The sequence below is a fragment of the Crocodylus siamensis genome, chromosome 5, assembly GCF_052110815.1.
Source record: "Crocodylus siamensis isolate JL-2025a chromosome 5, ASM5211081v1, whole genome shotgun sequence".
Taxonomy (NCBI): domain Eukaryota; kingdom Metazoa; phylum Chordata; order Crocodylia; family Crocodylidae; genus Crocodylus; species Crocodylus siamensis.
Window position 1 is genome coordinate 179,078,274 of NC_143399.1, and position 22,676 is coordinate 179,100,949.

Genomic DNA, 22,676 nt, shown 5'->3' on the forward strand with positions numbered 1-22,676 from the left:
AATTCTCAGGAGACAAAGAATTGGTACTGGACCATATAGTGATATTACTGATTTGCTTGTGGCTATCAGCTGTATTAATATGGCAATGGTTTTTTCAAACTTAGCAAAGCAAGGATACACTTTTAGAAATCTTGTGAAACAAAACAAGATATAATATGACCTACAGCAGGGATCTGAAACATACTGCCCCTGACCCAGATCTGGCCTATTGAACCTTTCCATCTGGCCCAGCAGTAATCCAGTGGGCCACTGGAAGCTGGGGAACATAGCCTGCCACAGAATTCAGGGTTCCTAGACCCCAATGGATGTTGCTATCAGCAGCAGGCCCCTGGACTCATACTGCCACCCAAACACAGCCCACAACAGCACCTGCCCCCAGAACTGTGCTGCCACCCCACTGCAACTCTGTGCTGCCACTCAGTCACAATGCTGCCACTCAAACTGCTTTCAAAACATGGACCCAACACGCTTGCTGCTGGTTCCGTGGATCTAGCCCAGGAAACGTCCCTCTAGGCTGAATCTATACCAGGTCCAGGGTGAGTTTCACACTCCTGGCCTAGAGTTTAATGCCTAAAAGAGTAAAGTGTTTTCCCCATATTTATGCTCGTTAATAAACATTAAATTCCCACTGAGTATCAGCAACGGAAGAGATACTGGCAAGCAAAGCAGACCATACCATTACTGAAGCTCTGGCTCAAAGTGACCTTATTAATATTCTTCTTCAGTAGCCTGATATTGTTAGTATTCACTCTTCTTCCAAGTACATCCACTAAGGAACATTCTTTTTTCACCAACTCTCTTAGGCTATAAATAGGCAACAGCCTTGGAGAAGGATTAGCTGTGCTAGGATATATCTCCACACAGCTGATCCCTTTCACTGGGCAACATGGAGGTCACCTGTTGTCCTACAGAGTTAGGTCCCTGCCACTCCCAGGACTTCAAGGGTCCAATCCTGCAGGACAACTGCAAATGGGGTAATCCCAGGTTCCCCTGTTTGCAAACACATGCTCCAAGTCAAGGCATGGCAATGTAATACACATCTCTAGGAAATCTCCTACCTGGGAATTCCTGGGGCACCCCTCTGCAAATGGGGGGACTCAGGCACTCCTGGGGCTTTAGGAGCCCAATAATTCTGCATGCCTTAGAAATTCTCCCTTCAGGGAGAATTCCCACGGCATGAAGGATTTGGCCCCTGAAGCCCTAGGAATCTCTGCCTGGGTCAGGTGAAGAGCATGGGCAGCTGTGGGCTGCTTGCGCTCTCTCACCATGAAGAAAACAGGTATCTGCCTCAAAAAGTTGCCTAAATATTACCAAATATTTTCTCAGCCACAATCTGGGGCATTTGTGATACAGCAAGGGTCATGGGCATCTGTTTGCATGGGCTTTCTGGCACCATAATTTTTTTTATAGCAGCACAAAGACAATCTGTTTGCAGTCTTACTGGTCAAAAAAGCTTTTTACAGCCTATAGAGTAACACTGAAAGGTTGATAACTTCCTTATCAAATGTATGCCCTTGTCTTTTGGATGACTATTTTTTAGTATAAATCAGAGATAATTTTTGTCAGTGTGGGGTAATTAAAAGAGATTACTGAATAAAACTAATAATCAAAAGCAATTAGAAGGTCTAGGACAGGGAATTAATTGAAAAAGACCTGTCTTTTAATTACAGTGGCACAAGTGTCTTACTTTCAGGATCAAATCTATTTCTCCTGTTCACATCATTAAATAAAGTTTTATTCAAAGAGACTGAAGAATTAAATATCCAAAACCAACTGATGTATTGACTTGAATACAAGATGGCCCCGAATATAAGTAACTCCCCCAATAATCAGATTCTATAAATGGAAAATAAATAAATTTGTTATAATTTTCCAGGTGTAGAATCTAATTACAGGTTGTCTTCCTTTTTTAAAATAAAATTTCATTTCCAGGGTAAAGTCAGTTCTGAATTAAGTTCTGAATTCATCCCTCTCCCATTGCTACAGCTACAAAAAGTGGTGGGGGGTGGGGTCAGGTGGCTCCCTTGCCTTCTGCATCTGTCCCCTCCCCCCTACCCGCCCTTACAGTCAGAGCCTGTGCAGGCTCTGTTCCATCCCCAAGAACAATGTGGATGACAATAAGGAGGAGAAAGGGACAGAGGGGATGGCAGAAGTTTCAGAGGGCAAGCAGGAGACTGTTGCAGGTCTTACTCTTGCCCCAACTCACTCAGGGCCAGTAAAAATGACAGCAGTTGCCTGCCACCCCACACCCCCACCTTCCCCCTGTTAATTTGAAATGCAAGAGATCAAAAAACACCAACAATGAAAAAAAACCACCAGTGTAATTTGCATTGTAATCACATGGGTACCTATAGACATCGTTCATCCAGAATTGATGCATTTTAATTTCCTGCATGCTGCTGAAAGTTTCAGCACAGGTATTCCATAAACACACTTTTGAGCACCACTTTTGTACCTACTTGTACATAGTACAAACTGTGAGTGACGTCAGTCCAGAGCCAAGTCACATGACTTATCATATCCTTCAGCAGGCTGGGTCACAGCAGAGTCAACGAAGTTTCAAGCCATGGTGACCTCAGAGCCCAGCACTACTCAATATGCGTGCATACTCCAGATACCACCCCGCCCCCAAAAGGATCCACATGCTAATTAGCCCCTCCACACACACACACACACACACACACGGAACTGGGTATTCTTTTTTGTCACAAGTCCTGGGACCCTCCAAAAATGTATATGCAGATGAGGCTAAGGTGTCTCTACCCCATAGAGGGTGGGGCCACACTCATCCCATGCAACATGCTGAGAGGGGGCAACAGAGCTTCTCAGCTACATAAAAGTTTGGTGAAGTTCACCAGATATTTATGGCCGATGAAGAAAGATGAATAATTGGAAATGTGAGTGGAAGGCACTAATCAGTTGGAGAGGGAAGAGGAAGTTGAAATGTATTTGATGTAGTGGTTCACCATGACATGAAAAAGAGTTGGTGCTGAGGGGGACTGAGTACAATGGGTACTATAACTTATTTAGATGGGCTTTACTAATTTATTCTTGTGGCTTTATTAATCTATTCCCATCAGCATTGGAAATCTGATCTATGTCTTAAAGGCAGAAAAAGGGGTCAACAGACCATTGGGATGTAAGAAGCAAAGAAGGGAGACCTGAAGATCAAAACAATGGCAGTGGTGGCAAGTATGCATGAGGTGGAAAAAAGAGCTGAAGAGAAATGAACATCTGGAGACAAACTGAGAGTGGACAGAGGTAGAGAAGAAAGGAAGTGACAGCAGGAGCAACAGCAGAGGCAGCAACGATGAGAGTGACAACACCAAAAGGAAAACAGGAGCAGAGGAAGTCAGGAGCAGAGGAGAGTGGGAGACAGAGCAGGAAACAGAGTGGGAGCAGAAAAAAAAGTTACATCAGGCAAGAAACAGAGGACAGTGGCAGCACGACAGCAGGCTGGCCTACCAGGAGTGGCCTGCAGGAAAATACGGAAGAGGCACCAAGAGCAGCTAGGTAAGAGTGGAGACTGCAGATAAAAGCAACTTTAACTGGCAACGGGAGGCAGACAGGATTGACAACAAACAGACATGATTTCCTGGAAAAGGTAGTGTCTGATATTCTGTAGGTGCAGATGGAGCATCTCACCAGCCTGACTGCTATCTGGAACTGAAAGACTTGGGAACTGACTTACTGGGATGGAGAAGTGTATGAGAGCTTTTGGAAGAAATATGCAGGGGAACATGGGAGAGAGGAAGTAAAGTTAATAGCAGGGTGAAGTTAAGAGAAAAAGTGTACACAGCTTTACTAGAGGCAGAAGACATAGAAAGATGGATGGAAAAGTACATCCAATGGGTAATGTTGGCAGAGAAAGTCAGGGACAAATATCTGGATAGGGTCTTAGAGTGCACAAGTAGTGTTACAAACAAACGAGTGGAGCCCAGGTGGGATGCTGCCCCTCCCATGAGTGATCCAGACCAGGGCACACCAGGGTTTTACAATGTACCACAGGTAACCAAAATAGTGCAAGAAATACAGAAAGGCAGCCCACTGTCCCCTCATGGTGTGCTACAGATGTGAAGGGATGGGACAAAGAGCAGCAGCGTGTCAGGAGTCCCTAAAATGCACTATTTGTAAGGGGCATATCGTAGGTGCCCCAAAGCCTTTGCAAGTATAGTCGGACCTCCTGAGGAACAGTAAAACCCAGAGGAGGAGAGGAGGGTTGGACACTGAGGTAGAAATAGTAGAAGAAACCCTGCAGGAGGGTGCGAGAGGAGGGGAACGAAATTTCTGTGATTGAGGCAACGTGGGAGGACATAGGAGATAGAATGGAAGGGAAGGCAGGAAAAGTAAACAGCTCAGACATGATGGTAGGGGTGGGGAAGAAACAGAAATGGAGATGGAGCAAGAGTAAGAACCAAAAGATACAGGCCAAGTAGTAAAAGAAAGAAAAAGCAGGGGCTGAAGACCAGAGAAAAGAAACCTGATAACGAGGGAGGCAAGTCGGAGGAAGAGATGGAGAACAGTTTCCTGCTGCTAACGCCTCTGGGCTCCAGCCCTGAGTGAAGACCAGAAGGCAGGAAGTGGCAGGGAGTCAGGAACATGCAAGCCTTCCTAAACGTGAAAGCAATCTGGCGGCTTGCAAAATGAATGCAAGTGAAGGATGGGAAGGAGTCAGCCACCCTGGGAAGTGGCACAGATGAACCTTAAAGAGATAGGCATACTCAGCTCAAAGAAAGCACGGGCAAACCTTAAAGGGACAGGCACACTCCTTTTAAAACAAGCATAAATGGTATTGACAATAGTTTCACTTAACACCAGAAGTATCTTAACAAGGAAAAGATGGGAACAGATTGAACCTATGTTGAACCAAGGAAGGGAAGACCTAATCTGCCTATGAGAATGTGATATACCATGGGAGGGAGATTATAAATGCTTTGAGAAGAGGTGGAGATGGGGGCCCATCTTAGTGGTCATGGACAAATCAGAACAAAACAGAAAGGGTAGCAATATTATTCAAGAACCCACACCTGAGAGCAAGCAGGTAGAAGTCATCAATGGCAGATTGCAATGAATGATGCTAAGAGTCAGGCAGAAAGAATTAGAAATGTTTAATGTATATGCATCCCTGGAGAGAGACAAGAAATGCACTGCTTCAAAAGCTAGCAGTTTACATGGTTGGAAGGAGATTGTGCATGATAGTGGAAGATTTCAATTGTATAATCAAACTGGGCAACAAAACAGGGGAAGGAGGAAACAGCTTTAGACAGTTCACAGAGGCTGTTAACAAATATAATAAAAGAAGAGTCACTAAGAGATGTAAGGGCAGGGGAGAAAGTTTTCACTAGAACAGACCCCACTGGAAAGAAACAATCAAGAACTAACTTTGTGTTTGTATCAAAAGAAAGCGAGATAAGGAAGAAAGAAACTGTACATGTAGCTTTTAGTGATCACCAGGTGCTGAAGGTGGAAATGAGTCTTGGTAAGAGCCCCATGAGAGGCAAGGGACTGTCGAAGTTAAATGTGCGGCTATTACAAGATGAAGAGGTATGTCAAGCTTACACAAGACCGCCTGACGGGTGGTGAACACTGAAGAAATGTTTTGGGAATACTAGAATGGTGGATGATGGTGAAAAAGAGGATGGCAGAATTCTTCAGGAAGGAAGGCCAAAGATGTTGAGGGGGAATGAAAAAGTTAAAAGAGCTGCAAAGAAAGATGCAGGAGCTGTTAAAGGAAGCTGCAGAAGGAAGACAGGTAAAAAGAAAGAGCTAAAAGAAACAAGACAAGAGTTAGCAACCTGGTTTAAGAGAGAGAGAGAAAGAGAAAATGTTCTTAGCACAAGTTATAAGCACAAGCTGGGGGGAAATGAAGTGGTTCCAATATTTTTCAGCCAGAGTGAAAGCACCAAAGGAAGAACTTAAAACAGCGCGGGACGGGGGTGATGCCCAGGTGGAAAAGCATGAGGTGTTGGAGGTGACAAGAAGTTTTTATGAAATGCTATACCAGAAGAAGGAAACAGAGAGGAAGAAAGGAAGGATTGCTTGGAAGAGACTTAAGAGAAAGTAGAAAGAAGAAAGTAGAAAGAAACAGAAAGTAGTAGGAAGAGGAAACAAAGAAGATAGAAGAAAAGAGAAGCTTAAAGGAAGTGGATGAGTGTTTAAAAACCTAAAAGAGGGAAATCACCAGGAGCTGATGGACTGCCTATGGAAATTTATGAGAAGTTTTGGGTGTGGATAAGAAGAAATATAGTGGAAGTTTGAGGATGTAGTGAGAAAAGGAGAGGCAGGGAAAGATTTTACAACAGGCACTGTGATCTTACTCTTCAAGAAATGGGACAAGGAACTCCTAAAAAATTGGAGACTGATTACACTCCTTAATAAGGACTATAAGTTAATGTACAAGATGCTGGCTTTGCAGATGATGAAAAACCTCCAGAAGATAATATGTGAAGACTAAGTATGCACAGTGCCAGGTAAAAGGATCTCTGAAGCAATCAAAGTGATCAGAGACACACTGTCTCACATCCAAGAGAAGAAAACAAACACTTATCGCAAACCTAGATTTAGAAAAAGCATCTGCCAGGGTGGAAAATGAGAACACATGCAAGGTGCTAGGGAAAATGGGGTTCCCAGGGAAATGTATATGTTGGATAAGGTTATTGTATAAAGAAGTGGAGAGTCAAATCCAAATTAACGGGCACCTAAGTGGGGACTTTAAAATCCATACAGGGGTGAGACGAGGGTGCCCCCTATTGCCTCTATTTGTGTATGGCACAAAACAATTAGCGCAAAGAATAAAAAAAAGACAAGGTCATAAGCAGAGTAAAGATACCAGGAGGGGGAGAAGCAAAATGCATATTATACACAAATGATATAAAATGTAGTAGTTAGAACAGGAGCAGGCAATTATTTCGGGCAGAGGGCCGCTTACCGAGTTTTGGCAAGTTATCAAAGGTCGCATGGGTAGCCCCACACCTTGACAGATGCCCCGCCCCCAGTTGCCATCTTGGGACCATTAGTCCTGTCCCTAGCCTCTGACCTTAGCCACTGGAAGTTCCTCCCCTTGCCCCTGGAAGTACTCCTTTGGGGAAGAGAGTTTGCCATCTTAGAGCGGGGGGGAAACAAATTACATACTAAAAATCAAACACCCATAATAATATATATTAATTTAATTTTAAAAAATTTTTTTTCCTGATTTGTGTGCATTTGTGCTGTACATGCAGAAAGCGATTGTATATGGGAATTTGTGGGTATGTCTGGATATGGGAGCCATGTAGTGCAAAGCAGCTGGCCAGCTGGCAGGCAGGCGGGAATGTGGGGAAAATAAGGGGTGGGGGAGAGAGAGGGAGAGCGGAGGCAAACGGGAGCACGAGGCCAGCACCAGTGGGCCCCAGAGTGGAGCGGTAGGAGCACAGCATATGGGCTGGTAGGGGTTTGTAGAGCTGGGCTGGGCTACACCAGCTGGGAAAGGGGGGAACTGACCAGGCTCCATAGAGCCGCTGCCAACTGGGACCCCACGCTCCTGCCACCCGCTCTGGTGCAGGGCCCAGGCTAGCAGCAGTGGAGAACAAACTGGTGCTCAATACAGGGCAGTGCTTCTACTGCATTGTGCTGGGTCCCGCCGATGCTGGCCCCAGGACACCTGCACAGAGGCAGGACAGTCCTGCACAGGCTGCGAGTGGCTGCAGCAGAAAGCACCAGGAGTGGGGAGGAAGCAGGGGGACTGCTTTTCCCCCCATGCGGGTGCTTAGTCCAGACGGGCAAGCACAGGGTGCGCAGAGTCGCAGCTGTGTGCCTGGCCCCACCTGTACCGCTGGGCTGGGCTGGGCCTGGGGCAGGGGCACTGGGAGTGAGTGGACGCGTCAGAGGCAGCAGCAACTGGGCAGGAGTATTGGGCCTATGGCAGTGTTCCAGGACTAGCACCAACAGGGCCCAGAGCACAGTGGCAGGAGCACAGGATCCCAGCCAGCATGGGCTCCATAGAGCTGGGTCAGCTCCCTCCTCTCCCTGCTGGTGCAGCCCAGCCTGTCTCCACAGACCCCTACCAGCCCAAACCCTGCACTCCTACTGCCTTGCTCTGGGCCCCATCTCTACTCCCCCTTCCCTGCCCCCACCACTGTTTTCCTGCCTGCCTGCCAGCCAGCTGGCCACTCTACACCACATGGCTCCCTAATCCATGGCCTCACCTTGGGGCTCAGCAGGAGCTGGCTGGGCCCTGAGGACTGGGGCGATTGCCCAAGGTCCTCCCCTGCTCTTCTGTCCCCCACTCTTACCTGAATTTCCTGCGCCGCTGCAGCCATGAACAGCCCCACCATCCCAGGCCAGAAGCCCCTGCTAGACAGGGGCTTCTGACTGGAGTGGGGGCAGTACTGGGGAGCAGGAACCTACCGTGGCTTCCCCTGGGTCCTACTGCCGCAGCCTCCTGTCATCTTTGACAGGAGCCGGGGCAAATAAATATTAATTTTCTAAATTTTTTAGGGGTCCCGCATGCCAGATAGAATGGCCTGGTGAGCTACATCCAGCCTGCGGGCTGTATTTTGCCCACCCCGAGTTAGAGAGAGATTTTCAATGCAAAGGGTGCTAAAGCATACATTATGGCAGCAGTTGGGGGGGTGGGGAAAGGCAGGGACTGCCCCTCCCCTCCCCCCAGAGGCAAACCCCTGCTGGGGTCAGAGGCCAGTGAGTGGGGTTAAATCCCCCTTCCCCAGTTAAACCCCCCTTCCACTGAGTACAGAACTGCCCTGCCCTTCTAAACGTACTAAAAGGTACCGCTGGCTGCAACTATGGACTAGAAATCCCAGAGGCACCTGAAAGCAGAAAGAGGAAGTGATGAGCAACCTTGCAGAGTCCTGCTTCTGTGATGCTGGACTGCAAATCCCAGAGTCCTCAGAGCAGCAGGAAGAGGAAGTGAACACACAGCTCACGCCGGCTTCTGGCCTCAGCCAATGCAAGCATGTGGCTGCATTTCCTGAATCAAAAGTGAATGTGTCCAGTTGTTTCTCAGTTTAGTCTCTACATTTTAGACAAACCTGCAAAGACTTCATTGATTCAGCTCAGGCATTTTGCCTGTCTGTACTTAGCCTAAGGGTTTAATATATGTAAATTGTATGGTTTTTATATGTAGTTATTTCTGTAATATGAAGTCTTGATAAAACAAGGACGCTCAATATGCATAGATTTGTAAGTGTAAGGTGATAATGATGTTTTATAATAAAATTTGTAAAAAAAACAAACCCAAAAAGGGGTCTCATCAGTATTGCAGCCTTTTGGCAGAGATCAAGCATTTTTCGCACCAATGGGAGAGTGTCAGGGCTGGCTCAGGCAATCCCAATGCTGACCTGCAGTACCTCCAAGCCCAGTGCCAGTTCCCTGGTGAAGGAACACCAGGCCCCCACTTTTTTTTTCTTAGGGGAAAAAAAAAAATCTTCCCATAAACACTTTTGGCAACAGAGGAAGGTGTCAGAGCTTGCTCCAACCTCTCCAAGTGCCAACCTGGTATTGCAGTATCCACGCCCAGTGCTTGTTCCCTCCTAGGGGAGCTACGGCCCAGTTTGTTTTTATAAAGGGACCGTATTAAAAAAGGTTCTCATCACTATGTTTGCCCAATATGGGCCAGGTGTTTTATGGACATACTCAACATGGGCTGTATTCAATTAATTTCATAGTCCACCAGAAGTTTAATGATAAATAATTTATTTAATGGGAGAGGTTTGCTGGTGTGGAAATGTAAGATGAGGGTTCCCCCCTGCTGGTTGGGTGGGGTAAAACCTCACCTTACATTCAAGTAAATACAGTATCTGTATTTACTTAAATCTAAGGAGGTAAATATTTATCTTGCTGCTTTAAAAATCTCTTAATGGTAGATTAATTTTATTTTAGAAAAATTATCTACTGCTGCTGTCTGTTCAGTTTATTGCTTCTTACCACTTATATATTCTTACCACTTACACAAGAGTGATATTTGACCACTGTTAGTTGCTAATTAGTCACTGCAGTGTGAAGCAGTACTTTTCAGATTTGTTACAATTAGGAGAAGCAGCCACCTAATTAATTCACTAGTGAAGAAAGCGAACAGTGTCTTACAAAGCTGGCCTGCTGTATCATATAACCCTAAATATCATCCAGAAGATTCCCAAAAATATGAAACCAAGTCCCTTAATATTTAACAACTCCAACAAAATCCAATGATGGTACATTCCATCCATTACTTTCATTTTCTAATTACTCCATCCACTTCTCATCCCAGCTATAATGATCTGTGTATAACTGTTTCCAGCAAACATAAAAACAACCTTGATTATTCTCATCTTTTTTTACATTTTTAGAATTAAATTTCAGTTGCATTCACACACTGAAATGTAGCATAATTATTTTAGTACCATAAAATGTCATTTCTGTGTTCATGTAAATACAGCAGTATATGTTTAAAAAAAAATTAAACCTATAAAAATCCAAGATGTCAATTTTTTAAAGAAGGGAAGGAAGAAAAAAAAATTCTGTAATAACAGTGGCTTTAGATTCCAAAGAAAGTTATGGTAGTTGTCATAATTAAAAACATTAAGGAAGTTGCACTGTATTACACTGATAAAGCAGGTTTTGAGATGGTGACCCTTTTGGAAGGATTTATCTTGAAATTAAAGTTATAGCCAAAGGTAAATAACAAGCCTGCATTCATTTCAGCTCTTCATTTTTCTAGAAACTAATCACCAGAGATCCAGGTTTTCTGTTTCCCATAGAAAAAAACATGGATTTTCCCTTTTACCTGTGAAAAATGCAGATTTTTTATTTTAACAGAGAAACACACAGATCTTGCTCTCTTGCAGAGAGCTCTCTGCAGGCTGGCAGAGTTCCAGCCTCCAAGGGGGGTGGGGGCAGTCAGGTAGGGGGCACACATGGCTGCCACGCAGCCTGGAGAGCAGCTCGCAAAGCAGGTAAGTCTAGCAGGGGGGAGAGGGATTGAGGCCCCCATAAGGAGGGAAAAAGAAATGAAGGGAGTTGGGCAGGGCTGGGACAGGGGCTGGGTGGGACAGTTGCTTATCACTGTGAGCTCCTTACCACTGCAAGCCCCACACTGCCCTGTCTACCCTACAGCAGCAAGAGGCACAACCCCACACCACCACCCCAGCTGCTGCAGGGTGGCAGGGGACACATTGCCAAGGCAGTGTGGAGCTCACAGTGGCAAGAAGCTCGCAGCAGCTTGCAGCTCACAGTGGCAAGGAGCTTCCCTGCCTGGTCCTGCTCTACCCTGCCGATCCTGCCTGCTGGGCCATGGAGGCCCTGGGTGGAAGGCAGCAGGGTGGGCAGCCTGCAGTGGGAAGCCCACACCCACCCCCACCCCCACTCTACATACAGATCTGGGGGGCACGTGGTCCACCTAGTCCCCTGGAAGTGCAGGCAGTGGTGGAGAGCCACTCCCCAACCAGAGCCTGCAGCAGGCAGCCCACACCCACCCCCCTGCCACAGGCTCCACTCCAGCCATGCTGCCTGTGGGGGAGGGGTAGCCGAACTCTGCACTCAGGCTGCAACAGCCTCCTGCAGGCAGCAGCTGGGGCTTGTGCACTGCTGTGGGGAGCAGGGAGCTGTGGGCCCCAGGGGTCCTTGGCAGCTGTGGACCCAGCTGCCCTGGCAGCTGGACACCGCTTCTAACAGGGCTGGAGGGGCAGGAGGCTATGGGTGGCAAGTGAGGGGCACCAGCAAGGTCGGGGGGATATGGCTTGGGAATGAGGGGCCTGGACCTGTGTCCTGGTGAGCTAAAGGGGCAGGTGGAGCTCTCATTTTCCATGATAAAGAAAAGAAAATCAAATAACAAATACTTAGAATTTAATTTACTGTAGTGATTGAGGCACTGGTAGGCTTCCAAATTGCTTAAATGCGTGTTTGAAAGAGAAGCGTTTCATTTTAATAGAGGATTTTGTAATTTTTTTTATTAGTAAATTTGCAATTTTTATCAGGGAAAACCAGGATCCCTGCTAATCACCATGTCTTTATGTTGAACAAGTTTCCCAGGCAGGAAGTCAGTTTTCATCAGCAGGTCTGGCTACTATGGTAAAAACATTCTAAATCTGCCCATTTAAATTTTTACAAGTAAAGAAAAATGTTTTATGCAAAAAGTAACCTCATGTTCTGGCTTTGGGAAATTTATCTGGAATTAATTTCTAAATAATAATGGAAGCCTAGGATACATGATAAACTATACTGAGGGGAGGACATAAAAGCAAGGGTTTGTTTTAATGTTTTATAAGTTATTTATAAGAAAAGTCTCCAAAAAATGATCACAAACAACTCAGTGATTTAAAAACCTTACGAACTAGCACATAACTAGCTGCTGCCAACATGTAATTTACTTCTTAACATCACCTACTAGGGTTGTGGGGTTTGTTTGTTTTTGGGTTGGGGGGGTTGTTTTGGGTTTTTTTACAATTACATGGCATCAGCAACCATTTTGTACAGAAAAAGAAAAACTTACAAAAAGTTTTACGTGAAAAAGTATAATTTCCACATATAAAATAAATATAGATTCATTTTCATCTGTAATTCTTACAACGAGCAAACGAGCAACAACTATCACTGACAACATTTTACAGATAAGACACAGATTGGTTAAATGACTTGTCTTAGATCACATAGCCTGTCAAAAATAAAGCTAAAATTGTAATCCACATCTGATAGTGGAATGCCCCAGCATTGGACACTGAAAATATTTATGAGGGTTTCTAGAAACAATTTTTTACTGGGGCTTCTAGAAAAGTGAGAGAAGGTGAACTGAAAACTTAAATGGTAATAATAATTATGCATTCACAGGAATGTTCAATACCCCTTTGTTTCAGGCATTGTATAAATATGTAGCAAGACATTGCTGTGACCCAAACAACTTTCAAATTATATAAATAAGATAAAGGGTGAAAGAAAGGAAGTGGTAAAACTGCCTTTCTGCAGAAGGGAAAAACCAAGATTTTTTGATGCAAGATGGGAGCACTGACTTTGTACATTGCCTAGAATCACATAGGAGTTCTGTGGCAGAATTGGCAACTGAACCCAGATTTTGTACATTGTCTCAGGGACAGAAGTAACGGAGGATACTTACCAGCAGCACGATACGCAGCGCAGAAGGGGCGGAATGAAGAGCCCGCGCGGCTCGTCAGCTGCCTCTTTATTCAATTATGGCCGGCTAATGACGTCACCTTCAGACGCCAGCAAGCAAAAATAAAAATTGCGGCCGATGGTGCGGAGGAGGCAGGCAGCACGGGAGAGGAGCTGCAGCCACCACAGGGAGTGAAAGGGATCCTCCCCGCAGGACCCTGGCAAGCAGGGGCAGATGCTGGCAGGGCAAGACGGAACACCCCGACTGGAGCCCACACGGGACGGTGAGGGAGTGACAAGCACACCGGCCAGAGGCAGAGCTGACCCCAGGTGGAAGTGCCAGGATGATGGGGGCAAGGAGGAAGCCATGCCATGGGGAGAAGACCCTGGGAGAGCCCTGAGGGGTTTACAATCAGGGCAGGTATCGCCGCTGGTCCCAGCAGGTTGACAGGCAGACGGGAGTAAATACTGGAGGCGACGGGTCAGGAGTAAAGCAACCCCCCGCTAGAGTCCGGGGAAGGATAGTAAGGGGGCAGGGGGCCACCACGTCAGGAAGTGGCTTATTATTTTGTGTTTTGTTACTACATTTATTTAGTTACCCCATAAGAAGGGACATGGAGGAGAGTGCGGGTATCCCCAAGGGATGGGGCTGAGGAGAAGCCTCAGAAAGTTTACCTTTTTTTTTGTGTTTCCCCAAACGAAGGGGCAGAGGCAAGGAGGGCCGAGGGGTAGGCCCACACAGGCAAACATGGCTATAGGCCAGGGACACCTAGATGCCAAGTCAGGAGACATTATCCCAACGGAGGGGATAAGGCCAACAGTCAGACAATGCACCAAAGGAGGCGTGAGGCCAGGGTGTAGGGGTGGTGGAGCCCCATGAATGACCGCCAGGTGAACCACGGGCCACCGAGTACACTCAACAACCAATCCCGCCTACTGAGAAACAAGAAGTCATGGCAGGTGAGAACAGGGGAGGCGACATCTACTCGGTCTGCGACACGGGTCCATAAGGTGCTTGGCATCTAGCACCAGAGCGAAGACCACCTGAGAGCAGCTGTTCGAGGCCCAGCGGCCACATACGTTATTCACAAAATATTTCTTCCTTTCATACCAAAAGTACACAAGCATAGGGCAAGCCACTAGTTCCCAATTGTTTTTGCTTGTGATCTCACAACTCACTTCTAGTTACAAGCCCCCTTTTGGAAGCAAATTTCTGTTGATCTCACAACCCCATTCATTAGTGGTACAATCTCATTTAGTGTCACAACCAGGGTCTGCACTCAGGGTGGCAGGGGCCGGAAAAGCTCCCACTGCCATCTTTGCCCCATCCTCAAGTGGGTGCCCAGGGCTACTGCCCCAGTCATCTACCCTTATGACACCACTGTTACCACCCCAATTTGGAAACCACTGGAATGAAGTTCCACCAAAAGCTCTGCTGCAAAATCTTCAAAAATACCATTACCTTAATAAGAAACATATAAAAATTAATATCAGGTCACAATGACAAGGGAACCGAGTTTTGATCTGTAACATCTCTACTAATTTTAGCATAACAGAAATAATCAGCTGGAAACTAGACAAATCCCTAAAACAGATGTCTTGCCTATGTAGAAAATGAATCCTGTTTGTTCTTAAGCATTCTGAATAAAAATGTTTCATAACTTAATCCTTCTTGGGCCATTCATTTTCTTTGGTCTATTAGTTCTCTCTCAGGACCTCCTCTCCACCATTAAAAAAAGCAGTTTGCAGTCAGCACGTTCTCAGATCAGTATCTACTACAATTTACTTCTAAAGGGACTTAGTTTAAAAATAATCAAAATAAACTTCCATTTCATGCAAAAAAGAACAAGGAAACAGATAACATAACAGAAAACAGATTATTTATCTGACAATAAAGCTGAAAAACAAGTTAAAATACACTGTGTCAATGTGTTAGGTTACCACAAAAAGAATCATAGACATTAGAGGTTTTACGTACTCCGAGTTGTTTAAATGAAAATGTAACTGTGGCTTTCAATGATATTAAACGATTTTATGATGTACATAATTCTGTACTTTTGTCTACAAATTATACTTTTATTGATGGATTGCTTTAATTACCCATCTAATTGTAACTGCTGTTTGTCAAGCACTTCCAACAGCCTATGCGAGTAAATTTTACATTTTTCGTCTTTTTGCAGATTTTCTGACTTGAGTTCTTCGGTGTTTATCAATAGATGGATAAAGTAAGTTAAATTTCATTTTAAATATTTTAATAGTGTACTGCCAACTAAATAAGTAACATTTGACTTGAATATGTAAAAGGATAAAATCAAAAGATAATTTATGAGTTACATTTTAGAAACATTGTTTTGCTTGAAACCAAACTTATAACTTCATATTACTCCAAATGCTGTTCGACATTGTTCACACCATCCATTATATGCATTACTCCACTCTAGTGTTTCAGTAATATATATAGTACTTTGAGTATTTGTTTTAAAAAGTCACTCAAATCCAGTGCATAAGGTATGACAAAATTTAAGATCAGTTTAGAGTTTTTTGGTGAAGTAGTCACCTTTTCTAATTCAGACATTATTTTACTGAGTTAGCTCTCATTTTGTGAGGAAGTCTGATCTTCTCATTTATATAAACAATCAGTATTTTGAACCTTTTTCTAATTGGGAAAGTTTTTTAAAGTAGAGAATGAATTGTCAAAAAAACGAAAATTAATTAAAACAACTGAAAGGAAGAACTGTATGTTAAAAGTGTATAATACTCCTCACTCCTACGTCGAAAGATCCCTGCAGGCAATACAGACTGCATAAAAAAGAAACACTTCTCCAGCTGAAAGGTAGGGATTACTTTATAAAACACTGCACCCACTATGCACCTGCAGCTGAAGGCGATTTTGTTGAAACATGGGTTACAATAAATAGAAACCACTGAAACAACTTTAGAACTTTCAAGGAAACAGAGTACCAGCACTGCAGGTTAGCTGTGGCAGGAGACATAAAAACATATACCATCAAAATATACCAAACTATCATAGAATTCATCATGATTATAAATTATATTATGGGCATCTATGTTACACTCTGTTCCAAACACAACAGTTCCAAAGACAAAGAGTACCCTCCAAAGCCAGGCGAGGCCTCTGGTTTAGTGTCAGCTCGGAGGGCAATGTACCACCTACTGAACCACCAGCCTTACTTCCTATAGCATGTTTTTGTTTGAATTTAAGTCTAGTACCAGTGAGGCCTGACCATGCCTAATGTAAAATATGATCTCATGTCATCATATAGCAAAGCGAAACACTGCAGGAAAAACTAGAAACTTACAGACAGAAAAAGAAATTCCTGGAGTATTACACTCAGTCAGAGGAGTCTTCAAGATCTGGCAGCACAGTAACAGTTACAGTAATGATAATTTTACAGTACACATGTATTTTTAATTAATTTTACAATTATTTTGTGATTTTATTCTGGAAAAGGATAAGCTTAAAGTTAATTACAAACTATTGGACTGCTTCATGGTGGCATTTACTGTGCTGAGAATTAAAGCTTTTAAGAGAATTATGGAAAACTATTCCAGAAGAAGATTATAATAGATTTATATCATAAGAAGTAAATCAACTATTATTTAGGTGTGGATGGAAGTAATCACAATATATTCAAAACCACAATGATATTAAGGTCAAATCCGATCCAAAATATATAAAAATACCTTTTTATAAAAGAACAAGACAAGGGTTTATAAAATTAAAAAGATACTCAAATGCATCTGGCAAACCTTATGGCATAATATAAGCAGCAAGCACAGGAAATATATATAATGTTTCTAATAGCATTTGCAACTCAAAACACAGAAGCACCTTACAAGTCCATTGGAACATAAGCTGAAATTGCCTGGAACTTGACTATGTATAAAAAAAAAAGAAGTGCAACTTTTTGGTTGCACAATGAAATATAAAAAATAAAACTGCCTGGACAATGAGAAGTAACCTGACTTCTAAAATGCCTATTTGAAATAATCTAAAGTGTTTGACACAACTGTCTTAGGAAAACTGAACACTTTTGTATATACAATACTGATTGTGTCCTTAATCTGGCACTGACAGCAATGGATAGGCAAACCTCTGAATTGCCCAGGATCCCAAGGAAATTAATGGGAGTCAGCTCTGAAGTCTGACCCTGATCATTGGGTATGGCACTTAAGCTGAAATCTGATATTCAAACAGTGGTATACAATATAACAGTCAATAAACACTATGACCTTCCTTAAATCAATATAAAGAGAGAATCAGAACTGCACTGCCACACCTATAAACCAACTTTTCAAAGCGATGCAACTCACAATCTTCAAAGTCAGCTGGCTTTTTTCAAGTGCATTTCTGCAAGTCTTCATAATACTTACGCATTGCAATAAGGTTTCTTTTCATATCCTTTGTAGTTGTTCATGTTTAGAGCCATTTTGCAAACCTCACAATGGAAACATCCTTTATGCCAGTACTGTAAGGAAATGTAATTGAGTTACTTATAGTATTGTGTAATCGGTACTATCACATGCAGATACCTGTGCAAGCTAAGGACTTTTAATATATGCTTGTGTAAATGGGAGTTACTTTCTTACATATCTGCAAGTACTAGGGAAACAATTTTAAAGCCATAAATTACCTATTAACATGAAAAAATCAAGATTTCAGCGCCAGTGTGACCATATCGGCATCATTAACAGATACCCAAGGCAGGAGGTTGACATTTTGATTGGTACAAAAAGAAAAATCAATAAAAATATTTTCTCCAAACCATCCATAACCTATGGTCACCTAAAGATGAGCTACATTTAGCAGGCACAGAATGGGATTCTCACCTAATCAGGCTACACTCTGAAGGGGAGAGTGGGGAGGCAAGGGTCAGTCTGTAGCAATTTGTCACAGCCTTAATGCTTGCACTCTTATTTATTAAATGATCCTGCTGGGTGAGAACCCACATCACAGAGGAATCATTTCAGGAGGGAAAGGGCATATGTCGGATCTGTATCGGTAAGGTCAGGGTAGAATGGCTGTTGTGTCATGAATGATGCTGGTGAAGCCTCCAAGGCAAGCCAACCTGAGGCAGAATCAGCCCCAGCTCAGGGGGATGTCACCGATGACCTGAGGGAGGCATTCACCAGAGGCGGGGCAGGGGTGCACCCGGAGCGCACAGCTCGCTCCGGTCAGTTTCTAAGGTGCGTCTGTACCCTGCCTTCTTCCTCCCGACATCTCGGATCGGAGCACACCGTCCCGGCCCCACGGCGGGCCCCCCCTCGGGGCAAGGAGCGATGCGTCAGCGCTGTGACACGTTCATTACGATCTGCCGCTTCCCTTGCGGTGCTCGCAGGAGGAGGAGGAGGGGCAGACTGCCGCGCCGCGCCGCGGGGGCTCTGCCTCCTCCTGCAGGGACCTGCGCCCCCGCCTGCCGGCGGCACCGACCGCTGCCCCGCCCGCCCCAGGCCGCCGGGTGGGTGCACCTGCGGCAGCCCCGGCCCATGCACCGCCCTCGGCCCCCGCACCTTGTCCAGGCAGTTGACTTTCTCGGTGGGATAGACCACTTTGCCACAGCGGGCGCACTGGGGGTTCATGGTCGGGCTCTTCTGCAAGCGGCGCCGGCGCGAGCGGGTCCCGGGAGCCGATGGGGCATCCCCCTCCGCGGGGGCGAGGCGAGGCGGGGCCGGGCGTCTTCAGCAGGGGCGGCGACGGCGGCCGGGCGAGAAGGTCATCGGCGGAGGCCGCGCGGGTAGCGCCGCGGCGGCTGCTGCTGCTGCTCCTCCAGCTGACTGCAGCCCGGCAGCATGTGTGAGCGGAAGGCGGGAGCCTGTGCTTGCGTCCCCCGCCCGCGCCCGCCTCCGCCTCCGCCTCCGCTCCCCCGCGTGCCTGCGCGCTCAGCTCTCGGCCCGCGGGCGGCTGCGCTGCGCCGCGCCGCGCCGCGCCGGGTGACTCACGCCGCTCCCGCAACGCGCCGCCGCCGCCGCCGGGCCCGAGCCACCCCGCGCGCCGCCCCGCTGTCCCGCTCAGGCCCCTGCTGCAGGCCGGGGCCGACCGCAGTCGGCTTGGCTCTTCTCGGCAGGGGCAAAGGGGGGAAATACGCACAGGCACCCTCAAAAATGCCTTATCTCTCACCTATGGCCTGAACTGTCACAGCTCCAGCATCCCTCTTACACTACCCGGGCATTTTTGACACAGGCAGTCATTTTAAAAAGTATCAAAGTACCCCCCACCCCCAAAAAAAATGTCATCACAGACCCTTTGGTATTGTCCAGAGAGCAACCCCCAGCTGAGTTCTAGCTGCTGCTGCCCCTGCAACAGTGCGAAGGTTATAACAGGCTGCCACCTTGGGAAGGAAGAGATCTCCATCACTTTTTCCAAGCAGCAATAGATTTGACCAGCATCTCTACCAGGCAGATGCCTCAGCTGCTGCTTCCTTTGGGTCAAGAATTTCCCTTCGTTTCATTATCCTAATATTCTGCTTCTTAGGGCTGACTGTGACACCTTACTCAGGCTGAATAGTACTCATGGTCAGCCCAGTAGTCCCAGATATTTAAGCACAACTTAACCTGAGTAAAGTTGGCAGATGTAGCTCCTTGGAGCAGGCTTCAGTAATTTATTTTTAATCCTCTCATTATTGGTGTTTTGGGAATGTTACAGTAAAATATCTCCATTTTGCCCTGAATGCACTCAAGTTGAATAAACTGAACTGCAAATCATACCAAGGGGAGCACTTGGTCCAATGAAGTGTAGCCATTTCTGGGGTGAGGTAATGCAGCTTTTTAAGGGAGAGAAGCAACACTGCACCACCCTGTGATAAGAAGTGAAGACAAATTCTATATATAGTTGCATTTGAGAGACTGAATGTAATCAACTAAATTGGAACCCTTGGCCATAAACCTTGCTTAGCAAGCCAACCCTTAAGCATCCACCCCACCATTGTTTTTGAGGTATAGAGAAGGACTGCCAAACTATTTAATTAAAATACAATTTAAACTGTATAAAAGCATATTTAATGATCAGGTCCCAACTATCACAGGTCACCACTGGTAATAATATTGGGTAGCCTCTAGATCAAAGCATTTTAAACCCAGAAAAAATGATAATGCACAGAAGATAGTTTACTGTGGGCCAACTAGGCCCCAATCCTCCAATGAGATCTGCATAGGAAACAGGACTGCCAGATCTAAAAATTAAAGAACATTAATTATTATCCAGACAATCAGCATGTTTGTTTTAATGTTGAATTATTTCTGATCTGTCTTCAAGAACTTGACATCTCCCTGCTCATCTTAAAATGTATGCCACAATTCCAGTGTGAACAGTTTTCACAAGTTTGTGAACACTGTTTTGACCCCTGTTGCAGGGGCTCTCACTAGAAAAGCTAATCAAGATAAGTCCCCTCTTGAGTTAGCCCAATACAAAACATGCCATAAGAGACAGTCACTACCATCAAGATCTTACCTACTAACATAAAACACAGAGTAAGCTTGTGACAAGAACTGAAAACCAGACCCAACCAACTGATATCACGGGTCTCCAAAGACCCATTTCATGTGAAAAACTTAATCCCTGCTGAGCTGAACTAGGCTCAACAGGGTGACAGGTGACCTACAGGTAAAGGGCTCTGTAATTCATTAGAAATACTTGGAGAGTACAACACTTCAGAAATAGTAATTGCTGTATCTTTAACAATACGGCTCAATTCCTTGAAACTTATATTTAATTACATGTAGGCTCTTCAGCTCTCAGAGTACAGACAAAATCATCTGTACTATTTTCCGAGGCACTCTGCAATGTTACATTCCACCCTTTTCTTAAAAGGTAAAGAAAACTACAAACTCTAAAAACAAACATTAGCATCCAAATTCATGTCTAAATGCAGCATTTTCACCACATAAAATATTGCCATATTTAAAATTATTGCAACGTACTTTCATTAACATTCATACATTTCCCCCCTCAGACTGTAGAGGGAAATGGTCAACCACAGCTTTCAAATCCTCAGCACAGTCTTCTTTCCCTGCCCACCACCAGTTATTTCCAACATTCCTGTAATGGAAGTATGCTCTTATGCTCTATATGGGCTCATGGAGGGAAACACCACACATCTGGCCAGTTGGTTCTAACAATGTGTGAGAAAGCAGTGAAATTTGGGGCATCAGTAGTTCCATTTATTATTTCTGGCTCTCTATAACCAGTATGGTCTACTGGTTACACAGAGATTTTCCAAGTTGTGTGGATCTGTACAAATTGAACCTAGACCTTCTGCATATAGGAATGCAAGCTTCTACGGTACAAGCTAAAAGAACCCGCTCTTTTACTACAGAGGAAAAGGCAGATTACAAACCTAAGTAAAATGCTACATATATACAGCTATTCTGTCATCCATAACCCAACCCTGCTTTTCCAGAGCTAGCTCAGGTATCTATTCATGGTACTGCACTGTATAAGCATGTAAGCATGTAATTAGGCACACTCCTCATGAAAGACCGTGGTAAAGTAGTTAAGACATGATTCTATTATAATAGAAACTTGGGTTTTTAGCACCAGCACCTCTGAAAGCACCCATGAACCCCGTGTCAGCTCTCTTATCTATAAAAGAATAAATCACCTCCTCTAAATTTTGGGTGTAATGCCTGCACAGATGCCAGCAGCAATCAGTAGAACAGTTAACGCTGGAAAGCATGCTCTCTTGTCTTTCAGTTCAGAGCATGTTCTCCTAGGCTACCCAGCACTAAGTAGAAGAAAGATCTCTTTCTTGAAGGTAGGAGCGTTACACAAAAGTTTCTACAGCAGAGGCCAAACTGATTCAATATATTTTCAAAAGCTGGCAACAGTATTGACACTTAGGCCTGCCAGAAACCTACTAGACAAAATGCACATTGGGCATACAAACTTGGCCTTACAGATTATACTGTAGATCAGGGTTTAGTTTGGGCATCTGGAACTTTCCTGCATTTCAATTGGGATGGCAGTTGTCTGAAATTAAGGCTAAGCTACATTACACTATTAAGTATTTTTGAAGAAAATGGAAAAGATGGTGAATTCACGCATATTTTAATCATGGTCTCTAAAACAGATGAATGGAGTTTGTGCTGTCTGGTAAGGTTCATTGGTTAGATGTGAGATCTTTTATTAGACCAACTGAGACATTGGAAAAAAGTTCTTTTTTCAGTTGGTCTAATAAAAGATCTCACATCTAACCAAAGAACCTTGCCTGCCTTTGTCATTAGACCAACACGGCTACAACCAAAAACTCAGCGTTCATCCTGACTTATATCTGTAATTAAACATTGTTGAGCACTGGGTGTGTCTACACATTACCATACAGTGACATTAGTAGTGCACCGTGTTTTAGTACTCGTATGGGGGAAGTACTAACTCACAATATACTAGCCACCAGTACTGCAGCGTACGGTGGCGCACAGTTAGATTCACCGGCTACATCACTGTAGTGGCATGCTATAGCTGGGCAGCACACCACTATGGTGACTTAGCCAGCAATCACAAGTAGACCTACATGATCACCACATTGCCATAGCACACCATACAGTGACACAGAGCATTGCTGCATCACCGTAAGGCAATGTGT

General features: G+C 44.8%; 1 protein-coding gene across 2 annotated transcripts in view; it reads right to left on the bottom strand.

The window, feature by feature from the left end:
• The window catches only part of NEBL (nebulette), a 488,546-nt gene extending 469,548 nt beyond the window's left edge, over positions 1–18,998 (bottom strand). Inside the window, exons 1-2 of one of the 2 annotated variants that reach the window (XM_090047283.1) lie at positions 18,610–18,998; positions 17,473–17,567 (exon numbers count right to left, since the gene is read on the bottom strand). In XM_090047283.1, coding sequence (XP_089903409.1) covers positions 17,473–17,567; positions 18,610–18,678 — 164 coding nt within the window. In that variant the 5' untranslated portion in view covers positions 18,679–18,998. The remainder of the gene's footprint in view (positions 1–17,472; positions 17,568–18,609) is intronic. The other variant, XM_090047284.1, reaches the window with a different exon arrangement.
• Between the last annotated feature and the right edge of the window lie 3,678 nt (positions 18,999–22,676).